The sequence below is a fragment of the Gorilla gorilla genome, chromosome 3 (assembly GCF_029281585.2).
Source record: "Gorilla gorilla gorilla isolate KB3781 chromosome 3, NHGRI_mGorGor1-v2.1_pri, whole genome shotgun sequence".
NCBI classification, from domain to species: Eukaryota; Metazoa; Chordata; class Mammalia; order Primates; family Hominidae; genus Gorilla; species Gorilla gorilla.
This window is the reverse complement of record NC_073227.2, coordinates 98,591,706-98,619,451: the sequence shown is the minus strand read 5'-3', so window position 1 is coordinate 98,619,451 and position 27,746 is coordinate 98,591,706. Positions and strand designations below refer to the sequence as shown.

Below are 27,746 nucleotides of genomic sequence, written 5' to 3'. Positions count from 1 at the left end.
ATCACATATGTGCCCTCTGAAGTGCACTCCTTGGATTCAGAGCCCAGCTCCAGGGCTTACTAACTGTGACACGTTGGGTAACTGGGTTAACATCTCTAATCTCATCCCTAATCTTATCTTGGCCTGTAAAATGCAGATGGTACTAATCACAGGACCAACTTCCTGTGCTTGCAGCCAGAATTAAATGACATAATATATGTGATGAGCTGGCACACAATGAGTTTTCAATAAACATGAGTTATTATTCCTTATCTGTAGTCGGCCCAATCAGAATCAACATTGATGCTGATGCTCATGTTTGTAATCAATTCACTGTTTTTACCTATTAAAAGTAAGCCACAGAAATTCACAGGTGTGTAAAAGCAGGTAAATGTAGCCTTAGCAGTTTTGCTACCTTCAGTACTGAAGAAGATAACCTGTAAGTCTCAATTCAGCTGTGTTCTTTCAACATACACCCACAAAAACTTTCTCTGCAATTCAAGCCCTGACCTATAGTTATTAGGAAGAAACAGCAATCCTGACTTCGTTGGGAGCTTTTATAAGCTGAAAGCTTACAAGTAAGGTCCTTCTCTCATTATGAAAGCTAGGGAAGGTATTGTTTGGTAAATGTCACATGAAGGAGAAAATACACGATTTTTTTTTTTTTTAATTTAGGAAGGACTCAATTTAAGCACAGGTCATGTTCTTTTTTCCTAAAAGGAAAAGCTCAAAAAAATAATAAATGCCTTGAAATATTCAATCATCCCTTTGCAGAGAGATAGATCTCTTAAATAAAACAAAATTTGAGAGAGCAAGAAAGACAATCATTGAAAGTTCTGTAGAGAGGCTGGATATGCAATTCATGATTCAAGCAATAAGAGATAGGGTGACAAGATGAGAAATAAGAAAAGAAAGTGCATTACAAAACACAAAAAAAGAAGATAAGGAAAATAAAGAAGCAAGTGTTAAAAAAATAGAAGACACAAGCAAATTGAAAAAAATACAGAGATAGAAGAACAGGACTAGATGGAATAAAGAGGAAGGTAAAAAAGAAGAGATAAGAACCAAAATATGACTCACACTAAGAAGAAAGATCCTTGTCATAATTATCATATGAGGCATTAGAAGAGGATTAGATATGAGGACAGCTGATTCAAGTCCTTAATTCTACCCAACAGTTCTTGAGGACCATCCAAGTGCTAGCTTGGTACTCTACTGAGTCTTAATTAACCAGTCAACAAAATGGGAATTACCAGCATTTCCAATTCTTCAGGGGGGCTTCCAGGGATGATTAAAGGAGATCCATAAGAAAATGCTTTGAAAATTATAAAACTTTATAAACACACCATTACATAGTGACCATTCATAATGACATGAAACACATATCTAATCATAGCTGTAGCCTTGGAAGTCATGGACCAACCAGTAAAACTATCTCCTGCTTTTCACAGCCCAGATCCACAACAGGAAAATGGCCAAATTAAGTTACCCAAACGCAACGGAATATGACTTAGGCATTAAAAATGACAATTATGTAGATTCTTCCAATATTTGCCAACATATGGAAACATGTCATTTAAAGTGATATTTTAGAGAACAGAACAAAGAAATACCATAGCTGTTGACTACAACTGAAAACAATGCACGTATGTATGTATTGGAAAAGATTAAAGTAAATGTGGAGTGATATAAATTATTAAAATTTAGTATGCATTAATGTTTTTCTTTGAAGTTTATTCATTTAATAAGGATCAAATACAATGGGAATGCATGTACACGTGGCAGTCTAAATCAGCTCCCTTAGCATTTAAAACAGACTAGCAAGTTCGTGCAATGTTTCCCAACAGTGCCTCTCCTAGCCACTCTATTTATCACACTGACTTTTAATCCACCAATCAAGTAATCCACCTATGAATGCGCTTTTTAATTCACCAACCAAAAAAAAAAAAAATCATTCTTCAGCCCCGATTGTGTGCAAGCAATTGTACTTTCATCATGGAGTACAAAATGGGTGAGTACTCTGGAATCACATTCTCTGGGTTCAAATCTTGGATCAATCATTCCAGACTTTTATCATTTGGAGTCGGTACTTAACCTCTGTTAGACAGTTTCAGTTTCCTTGTATGTAAAAATGGGGCTAAAATTAGTACCTACCTTCGAGGATCATTGCGAATGTTAAATGGTAAAATGCATTCAAAGCAATTAGCACGGCACTTTTCATATGATAAGCCCTCAGAACTGGCACCTATTATTAGATACCCATGAAAAGATCACTCACAGAGAACATGAGCTGATCAAAGCCCAAGTGCTAGGTAAATGGTAGAAATAATCAGCATACTAGAAATTGTAACAGGGGAGATGCCAAGAAGCTGGTCCTGGAGGGGAAGGAATCTGAGCCAGGCATTGAGGGATGGATGGGTAGGATTTGGTGATCAAAATAAGGCAACAACGGCTACATGTTTAAAGTTTATGGCTCTTTTCTTCCTTTCCATTTATAACTGCAGAAGCAGCCACAGCAAGATATAGGGCGGTGCCAACCCACCTCCCCCGCACGGTAGAAGCTGCTTTAAAACAGAACTGGCTCTCACTTCTCTGGCTTCCAGTCACTGTGTCTGGAGGGGAGACAGAGAGCTGGTGCCCTGGCTCGTACCAGGCTCCCTCCAGGGTTCTTAATATGTTCAACTTGAACTGGGATTTTCCCCGTTATTCAGTGCTGCAATTGTATCAGCTTATTCCAAAATAAAGATGTGTTGCCCTTTAAATTTGAGCAATTTTACTTTTTCACCACATTTTTAGGGCCCTTCTTTCAGAAATGGTGACAATAAATGGGAAAAATCATGGAAAGGACTCAAAAGTGTTTATTTATGATGTGGAAGAAAAATGTTAACAGCAATGCTCTTCAGCAGGCAAAAGAGTGGCAAACACACACCTCCTTGGGTGACCTCTCTGCCTGCCCACAGAGAAAAGAAAGAAGGTAGGGTAGAAGAGAGACAGGGAGGGAGGGAGGGAGGGAAGTCAGTTGGTCCACAACGTGCATACAGGTTCATGATTTTCTTTTACCTTTAGGGGGTGCAAACCAATTGTTCAAAGTATTAATATCAGTTAGTTCAGGACTTCCAAAATATTGTTCTGCATACCACTGGCTAACCCTGTAAGAGGCTATAATGAAGGGAAGGGGTCTTCAATTCAATGCTTGGGAAATGATGTTTGGCCAACTTCATCTTAAACATTGACAGCGCACATACGCATTTTTAAAGTTCTCAGAAATCCTGCTATAAAGAAAGTTGCTTACCTTTATGTAACCAAGTCAATCCCAAATTTATCTGGCCAGGAGGTTTTTTTGTTTTTGTTTTTGTTGCATGCAACACCTATTAACCATTGTTTAGAATTTGAGTTCTGTGGAATAGGAATACAGTATGAAAATACTCAAAGTAATATTTCTTTACTGATATTTGTCTTCTTTTGCTCACATTCTCACACAGATTTGTGGAAAGAGCAAACCTGCATTTAAAAAAATACTTCATAAACAATAACATATTTTTAATCCCCCAGACTTTCACTACCCAAAAAAAAATTTTAATTTTTCAGGTCTTCCCCTCTGCAATATTACCCTTGATATTATCTTCTTTCTACATAAGAACTCAAAAAAAGAGCCATCCCATCAGGCAGTCCACAAAACTCAAAGCATTGTTTAAAAAATGCATCTGCATGTGGACATTCCCCCGCCCCCAGGTGTTTATCTGTTTTCCTTTTAATTCTTACCCTATTCTATGAACAAGAGGAAGCTTCTAGCTGAGAAAGAGAAATGCAGAAAGCACCTCAGGCTTTGGAGTCTTCTGTTAATGTTGTTGAGATGTGGGCAAAAAAAATTTTTTTTCTAATCTATGACAAAAGAAAATCTGGCTTTCCATAGAAAGTAACTGTGTCTCCCGCAATTATGCACAGCTGCCTCTCACCTCAGTTCATTTATCTTTGTTGAAAACCTGCAGCTCTGGCCTAAATCTCACGTACTTTATATTTGCTTTGATAGACTTGGAGGAAGAAATCCCACACATATGACATCTCCATATATGAGACATACTGAGGTTACTGGACCTGCTCCCAGGATGGGTTTACTCTTGGCGGTGTGCTGGATTTGATGTCATTTTCTTTTTTAAACAGCTAAGTACAATTAAGAGTTCACCGAGTCAAATAGCGAATGCATCCTGAAAGGAAACCCTACCGCCCTGGAGGCGCTTGGACATACACGAAAGAGCAGGCAGAGAGGGTCCTTCTCCAGGACTTCCCATGAGCTAGGACTTCCCAAGGACACCGAGAGGACATTCCACTGCCAGCCCCGCGCAAGGTAGATTATCCTCGGCTTTGCCTGTCATCACATGGTTTCTCCTAATACCTTCCTGAGTTTAGATAAAAGTCACCTAAACATTCTATGAGGTTAACTATGACCTGACTGAGGCAATACTTTAGTTAAAAACAACTCCAGGACTTTAGGTTCAGGGCAACACCGAGAGAGGAGACAAGCTCCTAGTAGCTAGAGTAAGAAACCTGTCAATTTACACCTTTAACCTCCTCCTGGAGAGACACTCTGGGATGTCCAACTGTCACCCCAAATTCAGGTTGGCCAAATTCAAGCACACTGTTTTCCTCACTGCCTCCTAGATCTATTCCTACCCTTGGTAAATGGTATTCCCACCCCTCGAATTTCTGTGACCAGAAACCTGGAAACTATCTGCAAAGCTCCTTCTCCCTTACCCCCCAGGGCTGAGGGAGCACCAACCTCTGTTGCTTCTATTATGTTAAATCATATGAAATTGCCACTCAGACCATTTTTGCAGACAAAACAGCAATCTGAGATGAGCCAACCTAACATACTATTAATACCTGGTGAAATCATGACCCCTTCTCTTTATCCCCTCAGCAACGTTCTCATTAAAGGATTTCTCTCATCTGGATTTCTGCAGCTACCTCCTAAAGAACTTTCTGCCTCAGTGTTTTCTTCCAAGCCATCTTCCGCAGGTCTTTCTCTTCACAGAAATGCAGTCGCGACACTTCCCAGAACCTTCAAGGCATCCCCATGGGTGTACCAAGGCCCTACAGACCAGTCCTGCTCCCTCCCACTTCAAGTCTCACCACTGTCATAGGACTCAACTCTTTATGGGTGTCTCAATAAATAATTCTCTTTGGCCCATTTTCTGAAATGTTCTGCCTCCAAAGCTCCAAATTCCTCTAATTCTCACTCACCTTTAAAATCATCTCAGTTGTGACATCCTCCGGAAAGCTTTCATAGCCACTCCACACACTCACATACACACACTCCAGTGTGGGTCAGAGTCCTGTTCCATGGGCTCATCTCATATCCTGCACTGTGCACAGAGTACCACAGCAATATCATACTAAACACTCACTCCCTTCTGTTGTGGGCTGAATTCATTCCCTGAAAATTCATGTGTTGAGGCCATATCCCAGTACCTCAGAATATCTGTAGTTGGATATAGGGCCTTTAAAGAGGTAATTAAGTTAAAATAAGGATATTAAAGGATGGGTCCTGATCCAATGTGACCAATATAGTTATAAGAAGAGAAGATTAGGACATGCGGAGGGAAACAGGGGCGCATGTGCAAAGAGGAGGCAGCAAGAGGGCCACCATCTACAAGCTAAGGACAGTGGCCTCCAAGGAAGCCAAGCCTGCGGGCACCTTGATCTTGGACTTCCAGCCTCCAAAACTTGGAGAAAATAAATTTCCATTGTTTGAGCCACCCAGTCTGTGGTATTTTGTTATGGCAGCCCTAACAAACTACCACTTTCATTCACTAAAGAGTCCATTTCTTGTATGCAAGCACCATATCTGATTTGTCTTTACATCCCCAGAGCCCAGTACAATGCCTGGCACAGAGCAAAGGCTTCATAAATGTTTGATGAATCTGTACATGAGTGAATGCATTGCAATGCCACAGAGAAAAGTAGAGGTGTTTAGATAAGTCATACATTTAGTGAAAAAGTAAACTTTGGGGTCAGCACAGTTCTCTGAAAGTTCAGTAACTGAAATTACTGATCAAACTTTTCTATAATAAATACGATTACACCAGTCTTTAATCAATAAATGATTTCTAAGCACCAGACCATGGTTACCTCATTTAAAACCATTACTTAATACACCTAATTACCAGGACAGCCAAGATTTTCCTTTTCAGATTATTTTGGTAGGACCTTCTCTTCTAGGGTTGGGGGCTTCCAGAGTTGTTTAGCTCAGTCCCATGATTCTCCTTCTAAAGGCTCCCTATTAGCCTTAAAAAATTAATGCAAGTCCTAATCACCTAATTTACTATCAAAGAACACTCTGGACATTAGAACAGAGCTCATTAAAAATTAAATTTTTCTAATCTCCTTATATAAACATGTATTTTTTAAATATGCCCTAGCATAAAATTTGTAGGGCCCACATTCAGAGTTAGATTTTAAATAAAAAAGCCATCATGAAGGATATAATTCAGGTCCTACCTTCTAACTCTTCTCCCTGACTCTAGTCTCTCCTTATGTTAGTCCATTTTCCATACAAGTTGCAGATTTCTTGCCTTAAGACACCCTTAGTCAAGCTACAGTCCTCTCTAAAACTCTCATGGCCCTATTGCTCACAAAATCTAGTCAAAACTTTCTGGCCTGAAACTTTGAACTTTCTATACTCTGGTTTGAATCTAAATTTCCCAACCATTTTAACTAATATGCTTTAATACCAACCATGTTTGTCACCCAGGTTAGATGACTCACTAGTCATGAATGGCCCACGTGCTATACCTGCTGGGCCTGTCTCCTGGTGAAACCATGCTCAGAAAGCCCACCAGATCTCCCTCTGTCTCACAGGATCCTGGTTATTCTTCTGGAAATATTTTGGGTTCCACCCCCCCGCATAATGCCTTCCATATCTTGTTACTTCTCCCTACCTTGAACTCCTACAGCCCTTATTACTGGTTGGTGTTACTGTCCCTAAATTGCTTTGTACCATTTGTTAACTACACTTGTGTCTTTGGTTCACCTCCTTAAGTAGCCTGGAAGACCTCTGTATCCCCTTCAAACATCAACTTGGCACCTTGTGCTCAGTGAGTTCTCAGTAAATATCCACCAATATGCTTTAGCCATGTAGGGAGCCATTTAATTCTCAGGGTAGCTGCTCCTCCATGTCTTAAAGTGATAATAAGTAGCTAAACTCAAACATGCAAACTGTAATAACAGCCCCTTCCATCCCCAAATTCTCTTTTGGGGATGGGCACTACTATCTCCCATTTTTCCCACTTTCCAAGACAGTCCTGACTACGACTGACATCACTAGCAATAGACTCACATCCTACAGCTGATAGGGATTCTGATTAGTCCGAATCCTGGACTCTGAATTTCCACTTTTTGTTGCACCTAAAAGGCTTGCACAGTCTCTACACTTGGGCTTCTGCTATGAATCCAGCATTCTGGGCTGCAGCCCTGTGCTTGACAGTTTGGTTTTCTTAGGATATAGACCTTAATACCAAAATGTCTAGTCTTTAATATCATATGCAAAAATAAATGGCTCACCTGGACCATGGTACCACCAGCCACAGGGAGCACAGCCACTGACTTGCTGTGCCCCGCCCCACCCTCAATCCACCAGACGGAACAGCTGAGATGTCAGCACCATCCCAGACTGAATGTGCCTGCTGGATACTGTGATCTAGACAACTGGCCACGCCTCCTCCCTGCTCCAGAACAAGCCTGACAGCCTGGTCAACCTCTCAGCACACTTTCTCACCTTTCCCATTTGCCCAGTAGCATCCGAGGATCTCCCCAGTTCAGCCCTTCTGAGCTGAGGCAACAGCTACTAAAGGAGAAGCTCTGCAAGTTTGTCCCAGAGTTTGAAAAAGTGGATCAAGAAATATACAATAACCCATTACCCAGTAAATTCCCCTCCCCAGTCTATAGGCTCTTTGGTGGTGGCGTCATTGTCTACTTCATCGTTTTCCTGTATTCTGAGCATTTGACCATTAGTAGGCACTCAAAAATACACATTTGTTGTCTGAATAGATAGATGAACATAAATGATGTCTGGTTCCAACATTATTCAAATTTCAGACTGCTTTCCTAATTTTTTTTTTTTTAGATCTGAGTTCTAAAATGAGGAAGAAAAAAAAATCCCATCTCCTAAGGCAACTGATCTACTTTTAGGTTAATCTCTCTAAAATTTTGTGTCTGGGGCTGATGGCAAAGATTCTCCACAACAAGAAGCAGGACAAAATGCAGACAAGAGAAAGGAAGGCTTGGAGTGACTTATTTTCAGAACACTTTTTGCTATCTTAAGAAGAAGTTTTGAATGCATATAAAGGTGCTATTATCATCACTTCATTCTTCATTAATATGAGAGTCTGAGATTTTCAGGATTTGCAAGAGTATTATTAGAAGTTCTATTTAAATCCACAAGTATTTACTAAATGCCCAAGGAGAAGCAGTAACATGAGTTTCCAGACATGAGACAAATGTCTCCTATAAAAGAGTTCATAAACTGAGGACAAAGAGCCCCCTTAAGCCTGGTATGAAGAGCTCCGGCAGCTGCCCAGTGATTTCCGAGGAGTCCACAGGAGTTTCACTCACCAGCACAGTATCCCACGAGGTTGAGGAACTGCGCTTCCCTGCAGCTGGTCCTGCAGTTACCATTGGTAAGTGAGATGTGAGGGTAACAGGAGACGCAGTCAGACTCCAACGGCCCATGGCACTGCCTGCAGGTTGGGTGACACTCTGGCAGGGGGACGAAAACCAGGGTTGGAATTAGCAGCTCAGCATGTATATGCATGAAGTATTTAATGCATTCCACAAATTACATTAAAAGCAGACCTCCAACTCTAATCATCTTTAGAAGATTCCTGAGCAAGCCTGGCACACCCTTGGACCTGACCTAGAGACTGCATTTCTGATGTCAAGGGGGGTACTGTCCATGAACACAATACGGAATCTAGAACTATAAATATGTGAGAAATCGGCCACACATTCCAGAGGGGCCAGCATGATCATCTCCATCTGTGTAAGTAAGTAAGGAAGTTCAAATCATAGTCACAGAGCAGAAACACGAGTGGTAGGACTCCCTGACCCTAACATACCATGACTCAAAGAATGAGTGGGACAGGGAGAAGAAGGGGACATTTTACTTCTCAGAAATTTCTAGCAGATGAGGAGGGAATCCATACACAGCAAACTATACTGCAACTTCTCTCTAGAGTCAGGGGCCATCCAGGCACTCCCTTCAAGCCACCACCACTGGGATGCTTATTTTATCAGCAATACTTAATTAAAATACAAAGAACAGAAAAAGTCCTCTTTCTGGAGTTTATCGTGAGCTGCCTCTGAAGTTCAATTCCTTAGAGACAAAGTTATGCCAAAGCTATGTCTTCTCCAAAAAAACCACCAAATTAACAAGAGGTACAACACTGAAACAAACCAAGAGAGTCACGGTAAGGTGTAAGCAATAAGGATAAGGGTGGCAAAGAATCAAAGGCGGCTGCAGGGGCAGCTGCATTGACGCTGCCAAGGGAGCAGCAGGAGCAAGCACATGGAAGCAGATTTAAGAACTTCTCTGCCAAGGACAAGGAGGTCTAAGCAGGTCTGAGTCCAAGAGGAGGGGATGTGAAGGGCTGGAGCTGGGTAGATCTTGCAGGAACTGATGAATTCCCTCCTGGCACGCAGCTGGTGGGAAGCAAAGGCACAGATTTCAAGTAAAGCCTCTGGATTCTGGCAAGAGGCCAAGAGAAGATAAGGAGTTATTTAAGAAAAAAAAAAAAGCAAGCAAGCAAGAAAATGAACTGCTGATTAGAAGGATAGCACTCTCACCCCTCCTACATTCCTGAGGCTCTCAATGTTGAAAGCGCCTATCCAAAAGACACAGCATTCTCTGGATGATTTCCAACACCCAGTTCTTCCTCCCTATCAGAATATTTCCAGTGACCTGGGTGCCCTGCTGCTTATGGTACCATCCCTCTGCTGGCTCCCAGTGGAAAGAGGCATGGATAGAGAAGAGCTAGATCTACCCAGACTTTCCTCCCCTAAACAATTTTATACATACAAAAACCAGCTGGGCTAGGATGAAAGCACCTAAGGATAGAAACAGCTCTCAAGGGCAATCCTAATGACAAAGAAACCAGGAACATTCCCCCACTGAGCTTGACAGAGTATTTAAAGTAAAGCAACTCACCAGGGGACTGCAGAGATTAAAAAGACAGTTAGAAAAAGGCAAAGAATTCCAGAACAAATATAATATTGATCTTCAATCATCTAAATTTGTGTTCATTCTAAATCACTTCTTTGAAGTTTAAGGCTAGATGAATGTAACAAATATTAATTTATTTTAAAAACATGTCATAAGTTTATTACATTTACTGACTCCAGAAATACATGTAATATAATTTCATATCCATGGGCTTTTTCCTATCAGCAGGCCCCAACCGTCTATTTTTTAGAAATAAAAGAGAAATCATGATAGAATGTTTTTTTTCCTGTATATACCAAAAAAAAGAAAAAAAAAAAAACACCACACACGGTGCTACAATAAAGTCCTTAAATTTTAGTACTGTGTCAATTCCAACAAAATTCTGTACTAATCCCAACTAGTGATTTTCAAAATCTCTGTCACTAAAACATAAAGGTGATCTTAAAAAACATACTGGACTGACATGTTAAAGAAGGAAATAAATACCTCCGTCTCCTTTTGTTCTATTCTGCTGTAGCCCAGGGAAAGTGGGGCTGGGAAGTGCACAGTTACCTGTGCCAAATTCTTGATTCCATACAAGTGCGTTAACACCCAAGGTAGCTTGTCTCCATGATGAAGATAATCAAATCCATCCCTAACTGTGTACATAAGCCATTCCTCCACTGAGAGGTGTATTCTGTTCCTTCACCCACTTAAATATGGGTTATCTTGCTTTGACCAACAGAATATAGCAGAAGTGACAGTGAGACTTCTTAGGTTAGGTGATAGGCAGCTTGCAGTTTCTGCTTAGGTCTCTTGAAATACTCATTCCAGGAGAAGACAGCTGACACATTAGAAGACTGACTAGCTGAGATTGCCATGCCATGAGGAAGTACAATTAGCCACGAGAAGAGGCCTCATAGAGTAAGAGATTGTTGACCAACCCAGGTGACAGACGTCAATGAAGAGCCCACCTGCAGGATCTGAAGAAAGAGCTGCCCAGCAATCCTCAGAACTGGGAAATATAACAATTGTTGTCTTAAGCCACAAATTTGGGGTGGTTTATTAGGCAATAATTGATAACCAGAGCAGTACCTCATTAAGAGAGAGAAAGTAAAAGATCTCCCTAGTGTCCTCAAGTGTCCCAGTTGCCAAATTTCATTTCTTATGTGAAAAGAAATGGAGCCAGATGCAGTGACTCACACCTGTAATCCCACGACTTTGGGATGCTGAAGAGGGAGGATTGCTTGAGGCCAGAAGTTCAGGACAAGCCTGAGAACAAGGTGAGACCCTGTCTCTACAAAAAATTCAAAAAAAATTACTTGGGCATGGTGGTGTATGCCTATAGTTCCAGCTACTTGGGAGGCTAAGGTAGGAGGATAACTAGAGCCCAGGAGTTCAAGGCTGCAGTGAGCTATGATCATGCCACTGCACTCCATCCTGGGTGACAGAGTGAGAATCCATCTCTTAAAAAAAAGAAAAAGAAATAGAATAATATGCAGCCAGGAAAACGACAAATATACACACATGTATCTGTACATATAACATTTTATCACACAGAAAATTGCTTATGACAGTTGGGCACGGTGGCTTATGCCTGTAATCCCAGCACTTTGGGAGGCTGAGGCGGGTGGATCACGAGGTCACGAGATCAAGACCAGCCTGATCAACATGGTGAAACCCTGTCTCTACTAAAAATAGAAAAGTTAGCTGGGCGTGGTGGCACGCACTTGTAATCCCAGCTACTCGGGAGGCTGAGGCAGAAGAATTGCTTGAACCTGGGAAGCGGAGGTTGCAGTGAGCTGAGATCGCGCCACTGCACTCCAGCCTGGTGACGGAGCAAGACTCCATCTCAAAAAAAAAAAAAAAAAAAAAGAAAATTGCTTATGACTTTATGTTTTGAAAAAAATATTAAAAAGTATAGCTCTAATTTATTCTCAATTATGTAACAGCATGCATAAAAAGTAGATCAAAAAGGAATCTATCACCAGGGTAATATTTGTTGCTTCTAAGATGTGGCATAATCAGTTATCTTTATCCCCAAACCCCCATTTATTTTTCCTATTCTGAACTTTCAGTCCTTCTACAATGAGCACATATCTTTTTAATAATCAGAAACATAAACTTTTAAACTTTTTAAAAAAGCCGCAGGCTGGGTACAGTAGCTCACATCTGTAATCTCAGCACTTTGGGAGGCCAAGGTGGGAGGATCACTTGAGCCCAGGAGTTCATGTCTAGCCTGGGCAACAGTTTTTCCACAATAAAAAATTAGCCAAGCATGGTGGCACATATGTATGGTTTCAGCTACTCATGAGGCTGAGGTGGGAGGACTGCTTGAGCCCAGGAGGCCGAGGTGAGGTTGCAGTGAGCTGTGATCACACCACTGCACTCCAGCTTGGCAACAGCAGAACCCTATCTCTCTCTCTCTGTCTCTCTCTCTCTCTTTAAGCCATAGCAACAAAGACTTAGGCTGAACTAAGTTCTAGTTCTTTTAGGAAATAAAGGTCATTATTTAGTCCATGACAGGAGTTATTTATTCAGATCATTGTCTTCCAGGCAAGAGAAAACCAAGTTCAGAGTTTATTCAAATATTATAGCTTCTAGGGTAAAGCTGATTCTAATGTTTTATTTCCATGCTTCCTTACTGGAAGAACTAAATTTCACTTGTTCCCCTCCCTCTATACTTTGAATCTGCAAGTTCAAGACAAGGATTTACAGCTGAATCTTAGTCCCCGGTATGACAAGGTTTCTAATTACAGTGTCTGGCTATGCTCTGAAGACAAAACATGGTCATAGGCAACGTGCCTCAGCACGTTACATACTCACCTGTGCAACTACCTTCCTGGTGAAAGTAGCCATCTGGGCACTGGGAGAGGCACTGCCCATCCAACAGCACATGGGAAGGCCCACAGTCTGTGCAGTTATGTGGGCTTTTCCCTGCACATCTGAAACACGACTGGTGGCAAGCTGGGGGAAAGATAAAGCAAAGGAGACAATCAGGAAAGCCCCACGTGACACAGACAGTAACTCTATTTCTCCCATTAACATTTCTGGGTCAGAGTATGTTCTGTACATTCACTTGGTCTTCCCAGTGACAGGCTGCACATCTCACACACTTCTCTCTAAAGGCAGTCTCCTGCAAAGCAAGCATTTGTGGAATTCAGATTAAGTAAAGCACATGTGCCTCAAAGCAGAAATAAACATTTACAGAATCATACATTTCTTGCTTCCCAAGTTCCCATTCTCAGAGAATGTCAAATAAAAAACAGGAAGCCAGAAAACAGTTCTCCCTCCCTTGGGACCGCTCTCTATCACTAGATACTCTGCTGCTTTTCGGGTTGCTCAAATCAAAGGGAAAAGCTGGTGAGAGCTTCACTTATTGATTTCACATAGGTTTATAAAGTGCCTACTCTATGATGGAGACTGGGCCTACACAGATGAGAATTGCCCAACATGTTGAGCTGCTCAAACTAGTTGCTACAACAGACACCCAAGCAAGCTACTGAAGTAGAATGAATGAAAGACAGAGTATAGCACAGAGAATAAGAGCATCACAGCATAGCTCTACGTGACTTTGACTAACTCATTTCTCAAGGCTCCTGCTTCCTCATCTATAAAACAAAAATCCAAACAGAACATACTGCATGGGGTGTTGTGGACACTAATTGGGCTGATGCATGTGAATTCTCAGGATAGTGCTGGACACGTAGTAAGGGCTTAATAAATCTTGGCTATAAGCATTAGCATTAAGTGCTATGTTAGAACAACCCACAGATGAAAAGAGACTAAAGGCAAAGAGAAAGAAAACATCTCTGCTAGCTTTCATCAGACCTTTAATGATAAAGAGGATAGTTGCATGACTTCTCAAGGGTAGCCATTGTCTTAATCATGCCTTTTTATTTTCTATATTTTTGATTCTTTGACATCTGAAACCAAGCAGATTTTGGAGAGACTGGCCCTCCCGGGGCTACATTCCTGGAGATAGTAAATGATTTCCCTGGGAGCATGCCTTTCATATGCAAACTAACTAATCCAGAACTCACACTCCCACTACCTCCCTTATCATACGCTTACACTCCAGGCTACTATTCTTCTGCCTTGGGGCCAGGTACTAGACAACTAGAGACAGTCTCTATACCTCACAGACCGCTGTAATTATCCCAACTAGCCAATCCTAAGCCTGCTTTCTACTGACGCTAGAATAAAGTCTCTTGCCCATGTTCCCCCCATCACCTCTGCCTCCTGACTGACCCTCGTGCTCCCCTTTGTGGCCCTTTATGCTATGAGGTGCCCCTTCCTCTTCGAAGCTGTGAGTAACAAACTTTTCAATGGCAACAGTCTCCTGATCTTCTGGCCTCAACACATCGGAATAATAAAAACTACATGTTAAAACAACCAGCCATTTATCTCCAATCATTCATTTGTCATTGAGCCTCAAGTAGCTTCAAGTACTGGGGATACAATAATGAGTAAGACAAAGACCTGGTTCTTCATGCAGATAACCCCATGCATTTCAGGCCATCTTCTGCCCAATGGACAAGATCCACCAGACTGCAGAGACACCCTCTGAGTACATTCACTGTGCCTCAGCTGGCTTGGAAGGACCAGAAGTGATTTTTCACCACTGAGATCTCCATTGCCACCAACCCCTAATAAAATGTAACATAGAATCTTTAATATATATATGGAGCTAATGTTCAGCTGGAATGTCCTGGTTCATCAGTACTGGTGGTTAAACTATTGAACTACTTCCATGCAGGTTGGTATATGACTGTTGCCCTAAGCCTTCCAGTGCTCTGCTGCAGTCTTGACCCCACCCCTAGCACCCTGCCCCACTCATAGCCTGACACCTACAGGCTAATACCCATACCAGGAGATTCCCAGGACTCTGCTCCTGAACTGAGGTCAATGCCACTCTCACTGGGCAGTGCTCCTGCCTTACTGGTTAATAAATATTTTGATCATCATCCCCGGATATACTACAGAGCTTTATTCAAGAGTATTTTTTACTATATGATAAACAGAACCTAGAGACCCATATTTTTAATTAACGTTCTTTTTCTTAAATTTTATTTTTTAAGATTATAAAACAGCCCTATTATCGGGGAATCTGCCCCGATATTCACGTAGGTTCTTTTCTATTTTCCTTAAGCATCGGCCAACTTGAGAAATAAAGGGACAGAGTACAAAAGAGAGAAATTTTAAAGCTGGGCGTCCAGGGGAGACATCACATGTCGGTAGGTTCCGTGATGCCCCACAAACCGTAAAACCAGCAAGTTTTTATTAGGGAGTTTCAAAAGGGGAAGGAGGATACGAATAGGGTGTGGGTCACAGACATCAAGTACTTCACAAAGTAATAGAATATCACAAGGCAAGTGGAGGCAGGGCGAGGTCACAGGACCACAGGACCAAGGCAAAATTAAAATTGCTAATGAAGTTTCGGGCACCATTGTCATTAATAACATCTTATCAGGAGACAGGGTTTTGAGATCAACTGGTCTGACCAAAATTTATTAGCTGGGAATTTCCTCCTCCTAATAAGCCTGGGAGTGCTATGGGAGACTGGGGTCTATTTCACCCCTGCAGTCTCGACCATAAGACATGCACACGCCCAGGGGGGCCAGTTCAGAGACCCACCCCCAGGCGCGCATTCTCTTTCCCAGGGATGTTCCTTGCTGAGAAAAAGAATTCAGTGATATTTCTCCCATTTGCTTTTCAAAGAAGAGAAATATGGCTCTGTTCTGCCTGGCTCACCAGTGGTCAGAGTTTAAGGTTATCTCTCTTATTCCCTGAACAATTGCTGTTATCCTGTTCTTTTTTCAAGGTGCCCAGATATCATATTGCTCAAACACACATGCTCTACAATTTGTGCAGTTAATGCAATTATTACAGGATCCTTAGGCGACATACATCCTCCTCAGCTGACAGGATTAAGAGATTAAAGTAAAGACAGGCATAGGAAATCACAAGGGTATTGATTGGGGAAGTGATAAGTGTCCATGAAATCTTCACAATTTATGTTTAGAGACTGCAGTAAAGACAGGCATAAGAAATTATAAAAGCATTAATTTGGGGAACTAATAAATGTCCATGAAATCGTCACAATCCACGTTCTTCTGCCATGGCTTCAGCCGGTCCCTCCGTCTGGGGTCCCTGACTTCCCACAACATCTCTCCCTTTCTTTTTATATAAATGTGCAATGGCGATGAAGTCTTGTTCGTTCTCCCGATTTTGACGCAGGATTCTTTGACTGGTCTGGCACACTAAAAACAAGCTGATTAAACAGAGAAACATAATTCCAAAATGTACTACAGTGGAGCCCCCAGTAGACTTAATCCAAGTCGTGGGGTTTAATCCACAAAGATTTTCTGCCACCTGATCTAATGCCTCAGCTCCAGGCACAAAGGATAAGTGAGCTTGAGAGGCTTCAAAAATTTGTTTCTTTAATTTAGTTATGTCCAATGATAAATTATCTTCCCTACCTAGAAGGTGTCCTTTGACCATTTCCCATGAATGGTCAGTCTTGTTATAGGAATAGGTGATACAGAAATCTGAAGTATTCCAATAGCACTGCATTTGCATGCAGTACTCGAGACTCACTACCCCATCTCCAAGCCACATAACAGACTGGCTTAAATCATTAATTAGATTTGTCAATTTCTGATCGATGCCTTGTTGAGAATTCCACATTTGGGTGAAATTGGCTTGCCAATCATTAACAAAATGAGCCGTTTGAATGGATTAGTGTAATGCCATTCTGGCAGTGGTGGCCATTGCAGTGACTGTAATTAGGCCAATGATAACAGCGATTAAAGTGAAAACAAATCTCTTAGATCTCTTTAGAACTCGCTGTAGCACTTCATTAATTAAATGTATTGAGGGGGAGGATTCCCAAGGTCTAGGTAAAGTTAGCGGAATCCAGATTCCTTCTCGAGCTCGAACCAACATTACACTTTTCCTGGAGTCAAAATGGGAGTTAATACAAGTGTATACATGACAATTAATGCATTGGACAATTTGGTTATTTGTCCAAATTTTGATATTTCCTACTAACAGCATGTAAGGAGGCTTAACACAACTCTGTATGGGAACAGTCAGGTTGGAGGTAAGTAAAGCAGAATGTCTGGGTCTACGTTGATACTGAGAGAGTGGGATGGTAGTGGGAACAACAGTCAGAATAGTTTTTCCTTCCCATACTCGCAGTTCAGACATGGCAATAGCCAATTTCCAAAGTTCTGGGTGTTCTGGGCTCAGAATGGGGAGTATCATACGAGGCCTGGTGGGGGTAATGCCTTTATCTTCCCATTTTAAGGGAAAGAATGAGCTGATCCTCCTATGCAAAGCAGAATGATGACTCTCATTCTCCTGATAAGAAATAAAATAAGTAGCCTCCAGGCACTCCCTTCAGCCAGAGGAGCAATTATTTTTTAAGTAGCCCTTTGGTGCCCAGTCTATTACTAAACTGTATGAGTCATTTTTTAATATTACTGCACGTGAGTTAACACAATCTTCCCAAATTAAAGTTTTAGATGGGCCCTCAAAATTTTTAGGGCATGGTTTCACAGTTAGGAATTTTTTCCCAAGTACTTTCAGACTACTTTTACAAAATGAATGAACTGATGTTTAAGAAAATATTGTTATAAAAGAAGGATATACTTTAGCACCTTATTTAAGACATGTTTAACACAAAATGAAACAGTATGTAAAGGAAAGTGAGGTGGCAATACTTTAAAACACAGCTAAATAATATTGTTAACACAAAGCTTTGCAGAATAATATGGGGGAAGCATCTTGATGCAACACATTTTTGCACACCTAAATATATGTCTGATGATACCATTAGGTTTATACCAGACTTTACAGGATTGCTAAAATCCCTAGCTCTTCCTGTTATACCTCCTTAATAAATAGGAAATCAAAGTGTATCACTGTGGAATTAAAAACTAGAGAAAGATTAATTAGTACATTATGAGTACAAACATTTCATTTCATTTGGTCACAAAACGAATGTAATAGCCTTACTCAATGTGCACAAAGGTTATTTTTCAATTATATACAACAGGAAAGTAAAGAAGACAAACAAGTTGAAAGGCTTGTGGGCCAAGAAGTCCAGAAGAAAGTCCCTTTGCCTCCACTAGATTTTAGAAATAAGCTCCAATGAACGTTGCCATGACAATCTTCAGAAGACTTCATTGGAAATGTGTAAGAACTAACTAGATAATGAACTAGTTAGTTGCTGTGGGTACAGAGGGAAAAGAATACGCTGGATGACAATCCTCTTAAAGTATCTTTTTTCTCTATAATGCTCTGTTTCTGCAAGTGCAGGCGTTAACATCTGCATCCTTTAAAAAAAAGTCATGAAATTTCAATTCCGTGCTGGTTTTGGAAATATCGACACTATTTCAGTGACTTATATGAGGCTTAATCATTCTATGGAAGCTGATTTCATAGCAGGAGTTCTGTCTGAAGTCTAAGATCCTTCAAGGAAGACTGAACCCATTACAGAGCGTATACGGGAGATATCTGAAAGAAGTTCTATGAATAATTCCTCCATGCAATACTACATTTTTAGAGACCGGCTTTCCAGTTGATGGCTAAGTACATATATTTCTGAAAAAGAATAAGTGAGCTGCTTAAGCACTAAAAAGTGTCCTTAGATGACTATAAAGTCCAGCCAACCTGACTTCAGCAAAAACTGTACCTAAAATAATTAAACTTATCAATTTTTTTCATTCTATTTTCCATGTATATTTCAAACAACCGATACTACTATTGTTTTTCTTTTTAATGATACAACAAAAGTGATAAAGTGTCCCTACTTTCATATCATACAAAATTTCCTGGCTTTTCATGTCAAAAACAAATTTTGAGGGGGCTTCTCTCAAAATATGATGTAGATATCAAAATCCTCTAGACTCACAATGGGAGTACTGTGATAAGGGCTAAAAATTGAAATGAGTACCCTCCTTTTCCTTCGTCTCGTTACTTTTTGTTTTTTCTTGGTGAAAGGGTCTTGCTCTGTCACCCAGGCTGGAGTTCAGCAGCATGATCATAGATTTCTGAAGCCTCAAACTTCAGGCCTCCAGCAATCCTTCTACCTCAGCCTCCCAAACCACTGGGATTGTAGGTGTCAGCCACTGTGCTCAGTCTTTTTGTGTTTTCTTTTTTTAAATGAACATGATTTAACATCCCCAATCTCTCATTCTGACTAGATTAGAAATTCTTTAAGAGTAAAAATCACGTCTTTTTCATCTCTATGATCCCTGCAGTGCCTATCACAGTCCCTTTTCCCTGTCATGTCATAAATTCTCAATAAATGAATTTTTGCTGACTAAATGGGTGGCCAGGTAGGTGTGTGTGGAGGTGGATAGATGGATGGAAGCATTGGCATCATACTTATCTACTTCTTCTGTCTTTGAAAATTTCTTTCAGCCTCTTTTTCTAACCACCTCATAAATATTGAAGCTTCCCCCAGTTCCACCCTTTATCCTTCCTTTTCTTACTCTTGGGCAAACTTTTCCATAGATTTAATGATGACCTCCAAGCTAGTAAGTCTTAAATTTATGTGTACAGCTTTGGCCTTTATCCTGAACTCTGATCACATAAATCTACTACCTAGGAGATACCTTTTCTGGGTGTTTCAAAAGTATCTCATACTCCTCACTTCCAAAATACTACTCTGCATCTACTTCTAAGCTCATCCCATATGCACTTAATGTAAATTGTGGACATCAGTCCAAAACTTTACTCACTATCTATCCCCAACCCCACATCCTACTCCCCTACCTGCTATTTCTTTTGTATTCCCTATCTCACTTGGTAGCTCCACCTTTCACGAAGTTACTCATGCTGAAACCTTGGAGTTATCCTAAACTTTTACTTTTCTATCACCACAACCCATTTAAGCTCTGTTGATTTTACTTCCTAAATCTCTGTTAAATCTATCCCACCTTCCCACAGTCCCTTAATAAGGATCTTCAACATCATTCATGACTTGGGTTAGTGCAGCAGCTTCCTAACCAGCCCTACCCTGTTTCTGCCTATTTATCTGCCACACACCCACCAGACAGATCTTTATAAAATGTGAATTGACCAAATTTTTTCCCTACTTAAAATCTTTTAATAGTTTACCAGTAACAACAGTGTGAACTCTAAACTCCTTAGCACAGCACATAAAGTACGTCATGTAATGTCCCACACACACCCTGCATCTCCAGCGTCATTCTGCACAATTCTCCTCTTTGGACTTTATACTATAAGAATACCAAACACGCTGTACTTCTCCAAACCCGCCTTTGCACTTACTGTTTTCTTGGCCTAGAATGCCCTTTCTCACCTTCTTCACCTGGTGAACTCCCATTAATCCTTCAAAGGCTTAATCATGGAAAGTTTTCCCTCTACAAATCTTTCCTCCCTACCTTCCCTCCTAGACAGAGCCCGTCTACTTTGTGCTATTTCAGTCCCTTGTGACTACTGCTATTATGGCATGTGTCATGCTCTTTTAATTATTTGCTTAGACATCAGTCTCTCCTAGTTGATGATGCTTTCCTTCAGGCATGGCCTGTAGTTTTTTCATCTTTCTATCCCCAAAGCCTGGCACACCCATGCTATGAAAGCAAGAAGGGGAAAGTGAAGAAGACTGAACATTACCAGAAGGCACCTATTTGTATAGTGCATGTCAGCACTCTAGGGACTACATTAAAAGGCATTGCTTAATATAGATTCCATATGCTTAATCCAATTAATGCAAGAGAATTCCAACTTCATAAATGGTAACATACTCTTAAGCTGTACAGGCAGATTCCTGCCCACGTATTTTTTTAATTAAAACTCTTTGCCTTGAGGCCTTTGGTGAGTCTTAGCAACAACTAAATGATCAAAATACACAGAGCATGCTTTATTTCTTCCCATTCACCTAAACCAAGTTAATTAATTGACCAAAATAACTGGTGAGTTATTTTTTTAAAAACTGATAATAAACCTGTAGCAATTTTGTGCAATTTTGCTCTGTGCAGTAAGACCCAGCCCTAGGAGGCTGGAAATATTTAGTTGCTGAAATTCCCCTGATAAATCCCTGACCAAAGTTCCATCACCAATCTAAGTACAATGAAAAGGCAGGGATGGGACTGCTGGGATGTTTATTATCTCTGCATTCTTTTTTAAAACACTGTGTTTCTTCTGAGATAATAAATTAGACAATGTGTAAGTAAAACTCATTATTGTTGTACAGAGCTCATTTTTAAAATAAAAACTTGTAATGTCTTCAAAATTATATCATATTTAATCCTCATGCTGAACTGCATGGAAATTGAAAGACTCCATTATTAATTTACCACGGAATTGGGGTAATTACATGGCTAATCTAATCATCCTGACCATGTTCATATCCAGTCCCCGTCACCACTGCCAAATTGTTTAATGGCGACAGAGCTGCATTATTAATTGGATGGCCTGGCCTGAAATTAAATTGTAAAGCTCTAGTGTGACATGCAGAAAAAAAAAAAAAAAAAAGGGAATCTGAGCTTAATAAAAAGAAAGTAAGTAAATTAGTTCTGGGCAACTATGTCCTATATTAGAACCCAGGATCCCTCATTGCTAAATCATTCTTTACTTCGTTCCTTCTAAGCATCACTTTTTTCATCTATAAAGTAGGAGTAGATATATGCAAACTTTCAAGATTTTCAACAAAATTATTGGTTGTAAGGACTTTCTAAACTACAAAGGGATATATACTCACATGTATGTGTGTTCGTGTGTGTGTGTTATATAAACAACTGTCAGAATTTATGCCACAAGATTAAAAGTAGTAATCTGAAAATGAAAGGGTTATAGGTAGTGTTGCCAGATAAATGCAAGATGCTCACTTAAATATGAATTTCAGATAAACGACAAATAATATTTTAGAATATCTTATGCAATATTAGGGATATGCTTGTACTATAAAAATTATTCATTTTTTAAAACTTGCTAAAGCCTGAATTTTTATTTGCTAAATCAAATTTAGTAATAGGTATTATTTTTCTCTTTTTTCCCTTATTTATACTTTTTAAAGTTTCTGTAATATGTATAATGCATGCAGTGAGAAAAAACAAAAACGAGGATGTTTTACTAACCGTTTAAGAGGGAAAGAAGTATGCCACTGCTGAAGTGATATGCTGCTTCTTCTTTGATTAGAAGCTTTGCTTCTCCAAACTGTGGTCCAGGATCAGCAGCATCAGCCTCGCCTAGGAGCATGTTATAAATGCAGCAACTCAGATCTCACCCCTAGCCTACTGAATCTTTAACAAGATTCCCAGGAGAGTCCTATGAGAAACTCTGTTCTAGAGAGACCTCAAATAAAAGCTAAGTCTTCAAGATAATTAAACCTTTTAGAAGAAAAAAAAAATCCTTCAACCATAGTGGAAGGAGAATCAGAGGCTGAGCTGAGCAATTTCAATAGATCCAAGGAACATCAGTAGCAAAGGCCTCCAGGAGACACAGGTAGCTATGAGAATAGCGCCCTTGGGGGTGTGCAGCAGAGAAACCCCTCCCCCTACAGACCTCATCTAGATTCACACCCACAGAGGCAAGGGAATCAGTGAAGGAAGACTGATAAAAAAGTAAAAAATGTTTTCTGATGTTGTTTTGGGGGATGCAGGTTTTTATTAATTTGTTGTAATTTGTTTAGTTTTTTTGTGCAAGGGGCTGATGTGTATTTCTTGGGTTTGGGTTTGCTTTTTTATGAAGTCACTTGAATCTATCAGTGCTAGCAAACACTCAGCTAAACTGGTGAGATCAACTTGATGAAATTACTACAATTACTACAATTCTTTTCGCTAATACTCAGTAGTAATATTTAATAAATGTGCACAATTTGGATTGATTATTGAAAATGTCTCCAATCTTTTACAATTAGCAACAAATCCTCTTTTGTGCCAGCAACTCTAGCCACACTTTGGAAACACAGAGGCCTTGTGAAAAAGAAACATGAAGTCAAAGTTCTGCCTTGTGAAGCACCCAGCTCATTTTTTTTGAAGAGCCAAAGGACAAGACAAATGCATACAAGTGGCCATCGCCATATTACCAGAGCTCTTCTGCTTTCTAGCCACAACAGCCCATTCCTCTCTCCTCCATTACCTTGCTGGGGGCTTCTGGGCACAGACCAGCATCCATGGGTTTTGTTGCTGCTACTGTTACTCATTCATTCATTCATTATTTATTATCTATTTCTCTCACTAAAATGTAAGTTCCATGAGAAAAGGACTTTTCATTTGACCCGTTTGCTAGTATATTCACAGTGCCTAGAAATGCCTGGCACCCGGGAGACACTCAACAAACATTTGCCGGAGGAATGAATAAAGACAGGCTGTCCTCCAGCTTCCAATAAGTAGTGTTCCTTTTGATCACTGCTAATTTTAAATTTTTTTGTCCTCTCATCACAGACTCGGATTTTAGTCAAATATTTGTAGTATTGTTTTTTCATCCTGCACTAGGGTTTGTTGTGTGGCTTAAAGTAAAAACTGTTACGATAACTGCTGACACCACTTCAGTGTCTAAGTAAATTGCTTCTTCCTATAACGAATCTGTCTCTTGCTTTTATTAGCTGCAGTAATATTCTAATCACTCTGTGCTGTAGTCTCAAAGAAAGGAAGGAGAGTTCTAGAAAACAGTTGTTTTTCTCTTCCTTACAGAAAGCATTTGAAACTAAAGGTGCTATAAAAGAAACCCTCAATAGTGCATATGTGCACACACACTCACACGCACACACATACACACAACGCCCATCTAACCTTTTTAATATTCTGCAGAGAGGCAAGGATATTTCTGGGTAGATGTGGGAAGAAGAGCCCAGTGCAATCTCATAGGACTCCCAGGCCTGATTCATAGACAGCACTTCGGCAGAATTGAAAACGGAACAGATTATGGGAAGGCAGAAAGGTTTCCAGAGATACGGGATGACTGACAGGAAATACATCAATCAGCACACATAACACTCAGGTAAGGTTGGAAACAATTGGTAGTTGTGCTCGGTTTCCCAATGGAATCTTAGGCAACTCAATTAACCTCTTTCTGCCACATTCTCATCACTTGTAAATTGAGTACAACAACCTACCTAGTGAGACTGCACAGGGATTTGCTAATAAACATGAGTAGAGAGCTATATGTATGATACCTAATAATATTATGTTAACGAGCATAAAGTCACAGGGCTACAAGGGACTCAAGAGGTCAATTCAGTCCTTTCACATGGGACCACAATTAAACCATTCTGGCAGGATTAGATTCTAACCTTTTTTTTTTTTTTTTTTTTTGACAAAGTTTTGTTAACTCCAGGCTGGAGAGCAATGGTGTGATCTCAGCTCACTGCAACCCCCGCCCTCTGAGTTCAAGCAATTCTCCTGCCTCAGCCTCCCAAGCAGCTGGGACTACAGGCACGCGCCACCACACCCAGCTAATTTTTTGTATTTTTAGTAGAGATGGGGTTTCACCATGTTGGCCAAGCTGGTCTCATACTCCAGACCTCAGGTGATCCACCTGCCTCGGCCTCCCAAAGTGCTGGGATTACAGGCGTGAGCCACTGCACCCAGTCAGATTCTAATCTTTTTAAAGGTGCCTGTATAAAGGGCTTCCCAGAAACCTTCCCTTTGTCAAGGATGTTTTCTTAAATTTAAGATGCTCTAATCCTGAAGCATTAGTATGCTGTGCTTCTCTCCTGTATGGAATGGAGACTAGGAGCTGTACCACCTTGAACTCTTCAGCCACTGGAATACAGTAGCATGATGGTTTATAGCGCGGATACTGGATACTGGACTTAGATTCCCACGGGATTCTACTCTGTGCTGGCTACATGACTTTGAGCACATCACAACCTCAACTTCCTCAAGCCTCAGTTTCTGCTCCTGGACAACAGTTGTCCTACTGACCCCATAAGGCTGGCATTGAGACTAAGTGAGCAAAACTAGTAAGGCACTTCTCACAGTGCCTGGCTCATGGTGGGTATCAAATAAACGGTCATATTATTTTCTGGGCTAAAAAACCCTGGTCACTCTAATTTTTATTTATTTACAATTCTAACTATTTCTGAACCCACTCCGAATTCCCCATTTTTGAATGTTTAATGTGGTGCTCAAAATTGTAAGAAGCACCTAACTGCGCTGAGTGGTCTAGGAAGATGTCACTTTGATTTTTCACGGGAGCACTGTACCAATGGGAAAACCAGAATCATCAGGCTACAGTGAGGAATTTCTTGTGGGCTTTTCTAACTCCTCCACTTTCAACCTGTGTGTCACAAAAGCCAGGGGTCTCACTTGGCATCTCTCTGAATTCTTGGAAAGACTGGTGTTCCTGGAGGTCTAATTCCTCTGTGGTTTCCACTGAAACCCTCAGGGTGCACAGTTCAAGGCTGTGTAAAACCATGCAGACTAGTTTCACAGATTCCAGCAAATGAAAAACCACTTCTGTAAAATGCGGGAGAGAGAGAGAGAGAGAGAGACAGAAGGAGGTAGGGAGAGAGAAGTTATGCTTTCTCTTATATTTTCTCCTTGTACTTTCCTCACATCAAGCAGGGCTAGGCACTATAATAATTTTCTTTAGGGGACATAGGTTTTGCCAGAAAGCGGAAGTGACTGGAGGAAGCTTGTCTGGCAAACCTAAACCCACGGAAGAGAATGGAGAAGCAATTAAACAGAGGAGAAAAATGCTTTTTTCCGCCACTTGCTCCCCAGCACCTCTCCTCCCACCAGAGTCTGTGGGGTCCCTAAGGAAAGAGCCACATCACCCTCCACTTTGGCACCTGGAAGTAACCAGACCACAGGGGAAGGCTGTGTGGCGTGTGCCTTGGGACGGCACTGGGACTAGGCAGCAACAATGATGCCCATATTCCACAAGTGGTTATAAAAACAGAGCCACAGGAGTTTAAATGGCCACAGCGAGGGTGGGCAATGCATACATGGGTAGAAACCAGGATGTCTGGAGAGTGGTGACCTTCCCTTCAATTTCTGGGCACCATGAAAATCCCCTGGAGTCTGGAGCCTCCCAGGGAGCAGGGGATTCCCCATCATGTTCCAGGACACCTGAGTACATGGATGGAGGTTTGCACCCACGGAGCAGGAGGGCTTTATAATTTACCGGCCACTTTGACACTCCTAACCATCTTTGAGCCTGGCAAAAAGGCTACATGTCAGCCTATTCTAACACTGTGAATGCAAACACTTAGAGAGGTTAAGTGTCTGGCCCTGGGTCTCTGCATTTCAATTCTGCATCCTTCCTGCTGTGCCATATGACACCTTATGCCTGAAATCTTTTAACCTAGTCTTGAAACCCACATTTCACTGTGAGGGTATATTGAATTGGAGGCCACTTCAGTGAGTAGACTTGTAGGATACAAAACTGAATTTGCAGCATGCTTACTGTTATGTTACAAATATAAACACGCAAAGCTATGAATATGAAAAAAGACTCAGATATTATAACAAAATGGAAAAGGCAATTGGGTTTAGGTAGTGGGTGTATTATAAAATTTTTTTAATGAACGTACGTTTACAATGAAAAATACAAACTAACGATTCTTTTTTCACGTAGCTTTAGAGTCAAACTATTCACCCAACAGCAAGGCAGCTACTTGTGGGAACAGAAAGGAAACTATACCCTTCCCTTCCATCTCCTCAAGCACTCATAGATGGCCTGGCTATTGAGTCAAATTATTTACTCAGGATGTCATCAATTCTCTGTACATGATATGCCAAGGCAAACAGCAGAAATCACTTCTAAATTTTGACAGAAGTCCAGATTTTGCCCTGAAGGGACCAATTCATATTCAGAGTAGCAAATTAGAAGAAATAATAAATGAAATTCTACAATGAGCTCTGAGTCTTTTGTAACTACACATAGTGGTCCCTGAAAGAATTTCTGTCTGGGACTCCTGCGAATGGAACCTTGGAAAAGGTGGAGTGGAAGGGATTAGCTCTTTAAGATCATCTATGGTTCACAAAGGGAGGGAGGCTATTGGTGGGGGCTACTCTTTTGCACGTTGGTCTCCTGCTTTATTCACAAGCATCTAGGAACCATTCTAAAATGAAACATCGGTCTTCCTGGCTTTGGTCCCACCTCACAGGATCTCTCAAGAGATAAGCCCAGAGGCTACCTAACACTTTCTCAAATCATGCTTACCTTCACATATGCCAGTGCTCTCCAAGTAAAAATGGGCTCTACACTGGGCTAGACACTCGCCAGAGGGGATGCCCGCACCAGACAGCTGCTCCACTTGCAGTCCTTCCTCTGGCTTCTTACACCCAGTACAGTGAGAGGGTGCGGGACCCATACAAGCCAGGCAGGAGGAGTGACAGGCTGCAAATGGAAATAAAATGCAGAAAATAATCCAAGGATCAAATATATGTTGCAAATCTTTCATTAAATCAAACCCACTTAGAAAAGTTTACCAAATGCAGCCTTTCAGCATATTATTTTTCTAATGTTCTATACAAAGCACAGAGTGATAATAATGTTTGTGAAAGGAACAGTGAGGGGTGGTGTTAACCAGTCACATCTCCCAGGTCCCATAAGGGCTGTCGGGCTAGACAACAACAACAACAAA

At 40.9% G+C, this 27,746-nt stretch overlaps 1 protein-coding gene across 3 annotated transcripts in view; it reads right to left on the bottom strand.

Moving 5' to 3' along the window:
- Positions 1–27,746, bottom strand: part of FRAS1 (Fraser extracellular matrix complex subunit 1) — a 484,406-nt gene that overhangs the window by 195,724 nt on the left and 260,936 nt on the right. For all 3 annotated transcript variants that reach the window (XM_004038871.5, XM_055385587.2, XM_055385586.2), the window contains 3 exons: positions 27,323–27,499; positions 13,001–13,141; positions 8,590–8,733 (listed from right to left, as the gene is read on the bottom strand). In XM_004038871.5, coding sequence (XP_004038919.5) covers positions 8,590–8,733; positions 13,001–13,141; positions 27,323–27,499 — 462 coding nt within the window. The remainder of the gene's footprint in view (positions 1–8,589; positions 8,734–13,000; positions 13,142–27,322; positions 27,500–27,746) is intronic.